The sequence below is a fragment of the Ammodytes marinus genome (genome assembly GCF_949987685.1).
Source record: "Ammodytes marinus genome assembly, chromosome: 6".
Classification (NCBI taxonomy): domain Eukaryota; kingdom Metazoa; phylum Chordata; class Actinopteri; order Uranoscopiformes; family Ammodytidae; genus Ammodytes; species Ammodytes marinus.
The window spans coordinates 24636624-24645821 of NC_137235.1; the positions used below are offsets into that span (position 1 = coordinate 24636624).

General features: G+C 40.0%; 1 protein-coding gene across 1 annotated transcript; it reads left to right on the top strand.

Annotated features, from left to right (window-relative positions):
* Nucleotides 1–602: 602 nt before the first annotated feature.
* LOC307251494 (excitatory amino acid transporter 3-like) lies at nucleotides 603–9198 on the top strand (the record flags this gene model as incomplete). The annotated part of the gene is made up of 11 exons (XM_080028861.1): nucleotides 603–687; nucleotides 4090–4230; nucleotides 4475–4567; nucleotides 4763–4883; nucleotides 6121–6207; nucleotides 6589–6699; nucleotides 6841–6963; nucleotides 7814–8005; nucleotides 8168–8302; nucleotides 8427–8543; nucleotides 9084–9198. 11 exons carry the CDS (start codon nucleotides 603–605, stop codon nucleotides 9196–9198), a joined length of 1320 nt encoding a protein of 439 aa, XP_079884987.1.

Genomic DNA, 9198 nt, shown 5'->3' on the forward strand with positions numbered 1-9198 from the left:
TGTTTTATTCTTGCCTCTTGTTGTAAAAAATATGCAACTGATTTGTTTGTGGGACAGTCTGCTTTGTTGGAATTCCAGTTCTGCGACGCAAGACGTTTTGGTTTGAGCGTCACCACGCCCACACATGACTTCTGACCCTTTGTGACCTTTATCTACACTGCACTGTTCACATTTCTTCTCAGTCGATTACAATCAAATGCTGACAATATTTGGCAGGGCGGAACGTTTTTTTGTCCCACGCTGGCTGGCTATTTCATTGTTGCTATGGCGACAGGTCGGGAATGTGAGATTCTGTTTATTTTTGTATTGTTCCATCACCAACAATCAGTTGACTCGAACCAAATCAGGTGGAAATGGGCTGAGGCTCCGCTCTTTACGTTTTCCTCAACTTTTTCCAACTGTTTTTGTGAGTATTGTCAAACAAATACAGTTTATAGTATATCAACGTAGTCTTTACGTTGTAGTGTTAAAATGTTACATGTAATTGAATAATTGCATTTACCAACAATCACAGACATTAGTTTCAGTAATATGAACATGAACGTTGGCTGTTTAATTTCTCTTCGTAAGGGGTTTCTTTTAGGCCTTCTGAAGTGGCGATCATGGGCCTTTACGGAAGACTCCGGGGTTACTTCGGCAAGTGCCGGAACTTGTTAACCATTTCCAGCCTGATCGCCGTCTTTATGGGTAAGTAGCCTAATGCCCAGGATTTGATGCCATAGTTACGCAAGCTAATTACTTGGCAACTCGCTCCAACAGTTTAACCTGCTACAGTTAGCGCTAGCTGACCATAAAGTTTTAAGGCTAGGTTTGCCTTTTGAGACATTTCTGTCTCAACATTGTTGAGAAATAAACACTAACTTTAAATCTTCATAACAATCTAATTAAAAGACAAAAACACCTCATTCTATCTAGTGACTGCCATTACACATTGTAGGGCAACACATGGTGAACTATCAACCATAGATTGTAAGCGGTATACTGTAAACTGTCAACAGATTAATAAAACATCCAATCTTAATAAATGTAAAGTGTATAAATACCACCATCTATTGGACGGATTGAGTCATTGCACCACAGTAGGCCTCGTCTCGAGCAGCCTGACCAAACTACAGCAGTGATAATCAGACACACTTTGAACTGAACCTTTTAATTGCGACCCTTTGTCTTGTCTTGTCTTTGGTCGCTACTACTGTAACAGAGGAAATTTCCACAGCAATCAAAAATAAGAAATTCACAGGAGTATTCATAGACCTTAAAAAGGCATTTGACACAATAGATCATAGACACAATACTAATGAGAAAATTTGAAAGATATGTCATTAGAGGAGTAGCACACACATGGCTTGGTACAACCCGATCTCACGCCGAGGCGTCACTTCCAGACGCATGGACCGGCGGCTCTATTTCACGCCTTGCCTGACCAGGGCGGCTCTATTACACGCGCACCTCCGTAGTCAAAATGGCGGCCGCGGTTTTCCGTCAATGTTTTATCTATATTATAACCTCTCCCTGTCCCCTTGCCCTAACCCTAACCACCCAGGGGGCTGCAGCTAGATAGTATTGAAATGCTGGGAGAACATGTCGTGCTATTCCTGGGAGAACATGTCGGCCCCTGTTGGTGCTATTCCTCCGTTCATTTGGACGGCGGGAGGTGCGCGTGTAATAGAGCCGCCCTGGTCAGGCAAGGCGTGAAATAGAGCCGCCGGTCCATGCGTCTGGAAGTGACGCCTCGGCGTGATACCAGGTTGCTTGGTAACTATCTCTACAATAGAGAGCAGTACGTACACATACGAAATGACAAATCGGATTTAATGAAAGTAACATGTGGGGTTCCACAGGGATCAGTACTCGGACCCAAACTATTCTTACTGTACATAAATTAAATCCGTAATGTGTCAAAACTGTTATGTATCAAAATTGTTGAAATATTTGTTGTTTGCTGATGATACAAATTTATTTTGTTCTGGAGGGGATCTGAGGCAGCTTTTGGATACAGTGGAGAAAGAACTGAAAATCCTAAAACGATGGTTTGATATTAAAAAGTTGTCTCTAAAGTTAAAGGTGAAGTAAGCGGTTTATTTATGTTAATATAAGTGTTAAATCGCTCTTTATTCATACAGTGATCACTTACATAATGTGCGTGTTTCATAAAGCCGCAGTCAGCTGCTTTGCATGTAATCGGCAAATAAACTTATTGCAGTATCCCGAAACTTTTATCCAATCAGAAGAGAGAACGCTACAAACCGACACCCGTCTCACTCATACATACAATATACACTCCATGGTCTCACTGCCGGTGCACGCCAGAGCAACAGATGGGTGAATGTGTATGCGTAGGCCTACAATGGCGGAGCAGGTAAAAATCCTTCCCAATGTCTGTTTTGATGGTTTTTATCATGTTTTATCACACTTATGGATCTGAGATGATGCTAGATAACTCGCTGCTTGAAGACCGCTATGCATTAATGTGGTAGGGACGATTGAGGGGACTGCTAACTGCAGTAACTGACAGGAATAATAATAAAGTAATCATAGACCACAACTTATGCTGGAAACCACATATAAAACAAGTAAAAAGAAAAGTATCCATGTCCACTGCAATACTATATAAAACAAAAGATGTACTCAATTCAAAATCATTACACATGTTGTACTGTTCCTTAATTACCATACATTACATACTGTGTGGAAATGTGGGGAAACACGTACAAAACTGTTACCAACCCTATTTTTATTTTACAAAAGACGGCAATCAGAATCATTAAAGGAATACTTCACCCATACGGAACCGGCGTTCTATCATTATAAAATCACTATTATAATATAATGAATCAGGTTTTTCTTCCCTCAGTCTTCCCTAAGTCTTCCCTTGGCCCAGCTGTCCTGTTAATCCTAACCCTACTGTGATGTCACAAGAAGGAAACTGTAGTGTTAGACAGTGAGACCATAAAACACTCTTTCTGCCTTTTCTCAGGCTAGGATGATCCGATTAAATTTTAAATTTTTTTGCACATTTATACTAAATAGGATCTCCGAGTTCAATACACCTTCATGTTCCAACTGGTGAAGTCGGTCTTTAATAGAGCAGAATATCTTGAACCAACCAATACATTATTTATAAACTCATACACACTTAAATTCAGAGACTTAATGGAGTTCAAAACAATGCAAATAATGTATAAAGTCAAAAACAGGATACTGTAGTTCCAGACTGTATCCAGAAATTGTTTCAGATTAGACGGAGCAAGTATGAACTAAGGGGAATGTGCATGTTTACAAAGATAAAGACAAGAACAAATGCAAAACAAAGATGTATATCGGTAAAAGGAGTAAACGTGGAATGCCTTAGATGAAGAAATTAAAATGTGTAACACGGTGCAAAGATTAAAAAAAAAATACTGAAAAAGAAGATGCTTAACAGATATAAAAGTGAGGCATGAATGGCACTGTGAATATGTATTGTGGATTTATTTTGTCTTGTGTCATAACTTTACATGTATTATGTATAACCTATACAGGAATTAATTATAGCAATAATATTTACATTAACTACCATATATATATATATATGCATTGTAGAAATATATAGATCTATTGATTGTATATAGATATAGATATATGCATTGTAGAAATATATAAAATATGAAAAATCATAGTATATCAAGTTGTATACACGTATGAATTGTGAATATCAAATATAGTATCGCCAATTGTATAGATAGATTGTATAGAGATTATAAGGAATACAAGAAGCTATTATAATAAATATTATTTTTTTAACTATGGAAAAGGGTGAGGATTAAATAAGTTTATACTTCTTCCTACTCCTTTTCAGGCATATCATATCAATATATGTAATTTGTTTTCTTTTTGTGAATGATTTAAACATAATTTTTGTTTATTGTATTTTCATGCTTTTCATTTTGTTTTTGTATTGTTTTGATATGTCTGAATTCAATTCAATTCAATTCAATTCAATTCAATTCAATTCAATTCAATTCAATTCAATTCAATTCAATTCAATTCAATTCAATCCCCCTTTTTCTTGGATAAAGTAATAACATTTCCCCCGTGACTGTCTCACAGGCATTGGTTTGGGCAGGTTTCTGAGGGGATACGTCAGAATGTCACAGCTGGATAGACTATACATAGGCTTTCCAGGAGAAGTACTCATGCGGCTGCTTCAGTTGGTCACCGTGCCTCTCATTGTGGCGAGTGTGACAACAGGTAAGCCACGGGACACATAGCATTTTAAAAAGTTATAAAAAAGAATAATAATTTACACACAATGTGACATTTAAATTGGGTTTTGGCAGGTTAAAAAGAACATAGCTAAGCTCACTTGTCATTTGTAGATGTACAGTTGGCCTAACTTTTCACGACAGTACAACATTGTAACACTCATAAATGATTTAACTGACGCCGTAACCTTCAGTCTGAAGACCTCAGCTCATGCTCATATTTTTGATAGGAGTTGCCACGCTGAGTGCTGGCACCACCAGAAGAATCACCGTGCGGGCAATTGTGTACTTCATCGCAACCACTATTATATCTGTCGCTTTAGGTAAGAGAAATACCATACATTTGATCAATCTTTCCAGGCATATTGTTTAGCTGTAAAACCATTTCACCGGTCTTCTGAATTGTTTTTTACCTTTCCACTTTTCACATTATTTTTTTTTACCATGATAAAGTACTTCAGCTATGAATAGTGTATAATGTTGTATTCAGTCCCCCTGGATCGCGTATGTGCTTGTAGGAATAATACTGGTACTCATAGTCGAGCCTGGGTCCACATATATTGATGGTATACTTTTGACAAATGAGGACGAGGATGAGGAAACCTTCTCCACCATCGACGCCGTGTTAGATCTGATAAGGTGAGAATGGCAAAGTGTAAATTTGTATATTTCACTTTTCTGTCCAGCAATTTTTTATACATACATGTAAATTACCGGTAGTTTTTGGCGACTTTTTCAATTCAGAACAATCAGAATTCAAATCACTTGTCTTCCTTTCCAATTGCACGCTGGCATTTTCTTTTTCTTTTCCCTTTGTAGGAACATGGTGCCATCTAATTTTATTCGGGCCGCTTTTCAACAGGTATGTCTCGTTACTCAGCTTTCCCATGTAAGGCAAGCCACGAAGGAGACAAGTTAAAGGTCCCTATTATGCAAAATTTACTTTTTTATGGTTTTTCAACATTAGCTAATATGGACCCACAGTGAGACTACAGTCTCCCAAAGTATGAGAAAAATCCACCCTCTTTTTTACTCCACATGCACCATTCTAAAAACCCTTGTTGTTTTCCCCATATAGTGTCACAAGGGGAGAAGCCACACACCCCTCATTACCAACCTAAACTAGCAATACCTCCAACTGTGATAAGCACAACCCCAGATACCCCTAAATCTAACTGGCAGATAGATTCAAACTGGCAGTCAGACTCAGGTCCAATCAGAGCAGACCAAACTTAAAGAGACAGGCTCTAAAATGAGTGTTATAGCCCGGAAATCCAGACCCACATCTAGTACGATATAGGGTTTGGCCAAGATTATTAGACCTTCCCAACTCAAGAGGCGGCACCTACGTGTGCATATCAAATACCACTGCACGCAATTAGATAGCACCACAATCAATCAGAGCAATGACCAAGGTGACGTATTGAGTGCCGTCTTCCAAAATCGTTAAGTGTCGAGGCCAAAGCCGTTTCAAATTCAAACAACTTATCTGCATCTAGCTGCATCCATCTTTGTTTAACCTGAAAATTAGCATAAAATGTGACCTTTAATGTTGGTGGTGAAATTTTTTCTTTCTTTCATTTCTTTAGTACAAGACTCGGAAGGTGGACGTTGAACTTGATGAGGATGACGAAGATGAAAATTTTAATGCAAGCGCTGTGGCTGGTGAGGTAAACATGCCCCCTCCCCCCTTTTCAATACCAAGATTCTTTATGTGAAGTTGACGTTAACTGCGTTACCGGCCAAAACTGTTCTCACTGAGCTTTCCCGCCTTGATGCAGAAAGCAAAAGAAACGCGCCTGGTTGGGGAATACATTCAAGGACTCAACACTATGGGCCTGATTGTGTGGTCTATTATTCTTGGCTTGGCTCTCAGGAAGATGGGAGAGAAAGCGAAACTCTTTGTGGATCTCCTCAAAGCATTCAATGAGTCCACCAAGCACGTGGTTCGAATGATAATAGGGTGAGACCAAACAGCGTAATTGCTAAAATATTTATAAAACAATTTTTTTCATGTTTTAGCTAATACTGCCCTACAAATGAGAGCAGTAAAATAAACAAGTGAATCATATCTTGGACGCATCTTGGGATTTTTCTGAGCTCCTGCGCAAGTCGGGGAGCGCCACCAGTTTTTAAACACTGCCATACTGAGAAACACAGAGAGAGTTCTGTGGAGCTGATAGGCTTAATCAACTTTGTGTCAACTTGTTTGGCAATGGCTTGAATGTAACCCACATTCATTTCTATGAAAAAGTTACGTACTATAGCTTTAAATTGCTCTCCATTAACCAAGTCAATGATGTATTCCCCTAAACTTTCCCCTCTCGTTGTGTGTCCTCTCCAGGTTCTTGCCAGTAGGTGTTTTATTCATGACCGCAAGCTACGTTCTTGAGGTCGGGGACGACTTCGAAACCGTCCTAAAACTTGCAAAGTTCATGGGAGTGGTTCTTTGTGGGTGTGTTTTTTTTCTTTTGCACTTTTTGCACTATTGAATCTGCATGGTGAACGATAACTCTCTTTGCTTTAATATGGTGTATATCGTATGTATATATGTTTACAGTCACTGTTCAGTGTGTACTTCTCTGCTCCATTCCAGGCTTGCCATCCATGCAGTAGTGGTCCTTCCTGGGATCTATATCATCTGCGTGAGGAAAAACCCATTTGTATTCATTGAAGGCATTGCTCCTGCCTTAAGTAAGGCCCTGCTCATCTCCCGCAGGTAGATCTTTACATGTTTGTCTCAACCTTTGTAAGCAAAGTATCACAGTGCGGATGTAGATTGTCAAATGTACAGTATATAGTAGGGCTGTCAAGCGATTAAAAAAATCTAATTAATTACAGGCTCTGTGATTAATTAATCTAAATTAATCGCATACTTTTATGACACTTTTATACCTGTTTATAAACAGCTGTATAGCCTACTACAGTTTGTTTCTCTCTCTCTCTCTCTCGCTCTCTCTCTCTCCGTCTCTCGTAACTTCTGTCTCCACAACAGACAGCGCTGCACTGTCACAGATGCTTATGCCGATTCATTCACCATCGTCGTACTCATAGGCAAAAATATTGAGAGACACACACACACACACACACACACACACACACGCACACACACACACACACGTTTACGCGGACGACGAGACGCTAGCAAACAAAATTGAGACACGGGGAGAAAGATTGAGAGATACTGTTTTGAACCTAGCCTACATTGTTGCACCCACTAAATCAATAATGCACAGACACTGGCTGCGGAGAATAAAGTAATATGTCTTCCTACCTTCATGCTTATTAAACCGTCCATAGAGCCCTCGGCCCCCTGCTTCTCTCTTTACTTTTCTCCCTTTCACCCGCGCGGGCTGTGTCTGCTTCAGGTGCAGCTCGGTGCAGCTACACACCACTTTTGCACCGGGTCAAAGGGCATTATAGAAGTGCGATTAATCTGCGTTAATTTTTTTAATCGCGCTAATTTTTCTGTGATTAATTAATCGAAATTAACGCGTTAATTTGACAGCCCTAGTATATAGATGATGTAGATATGTAAGGACTAACAGGGGCTGCACTGTGTCTCCCAGCTTCGCCGCCATACTGACCTTCCGATGTTGCGAGGACGTCAACATGATCGACAAAAGGATCACTCGCTTCATGCTGCCACTCGGGATCAACATCAACATGGACGGAACGGCCCTTTACGAAGTGGTGGCGGTGGTTTTCATTGCCCAACTCAACCGCATCCAGCTGAACTGGAGTCAGCTGGTGACCTTGGGGTAGGTAGCAGGCAGCCATAGAATATTGATCTCATCCACTCCTTTCTGTTTGTCTTGTTGTTAAAGGCCCAGCTCAACCCAAATCTACCAAGTCCTTCTAACTTTATAATAAATTAAAGATATTGTAATTTTTGTTTTTGTTTTTTTGGCTTTCCTCTGCAGTGCGACAGTAGCAGTGTCCAGCATAGGAGAAGCGGGGATCCCGGCCACCGGAATGGTCACCACTCTCTTCATCCTGGCGGTCATTGGGATTCCTGCAAGAGACGCTTCCCTATTGTTGTCAATAGAATGGCTCCTGTAGGTTTAGTTTAACCTGTGTTTGTTTGTTTGTTTTTTTAACAGAGATTACCACACCCGATATTAAAATGACCATGCCATGAAGAGAAGAATCACACATCCCCCTTGTTCTTGTCTTTTTCAGAGATCGCTGCAACACCACCATCAACGTCCTGGGAGACTGCATCGGCGTGGCAGTGGTTGAGCATCTGTCAAAAACAGAACTGGATGCAATAGAGTGCACCGGAATAGAATTGCCCATGTGAGCGTTTTTTTTCTTCTTCTATTTATGTCTTTGTACTGCATCAAAGGTGGAGTCAGCGATTCTGGAGAACGCTTGTTGATAAAATCACTTTTATGTCAAAATCAGTGAATATCTCCTCATCATCCACAAACAGACCGTACTGTGTGCGCACTGAAACATAATAATAATATGGAGTTAATACACAGCCTAGGCACTGTAAATGGGTATGTAAACAAAGGGGGACATGCTCGTAACATAGCCTAGGAGGCTGTGTATTCATTCAGTGGATTTTATTTTAGCACACACACAGTACAGACTGGTAGTGGATCGTGAGGGGATTATTCACCAATTTTGACAAAAAGGGATTTTTTTTGACAATAAGCATTGTCACAATCAAAACAAACCCCACCAGAAACGCTGACTTCACCTTGTAAGGAAACATCTGCATACATTCAATTATTTAAGCTTTTATTCTTCTGCTCATTCATACAATAATCAACATTGTAGATGGAACACTATAATAGATTAAAATACAGTTGACTTGTTTATGATATTCAGAGAATGCTATGACCTGGATGACCCAGATCCGGTCGAGGTCAAGAAACGCAAAAAGCCAAAGAAGGCGCCAGAGAGAGGGCAGTTTGGGGATCCGCAGAGCAGCAACAGGGTCTGA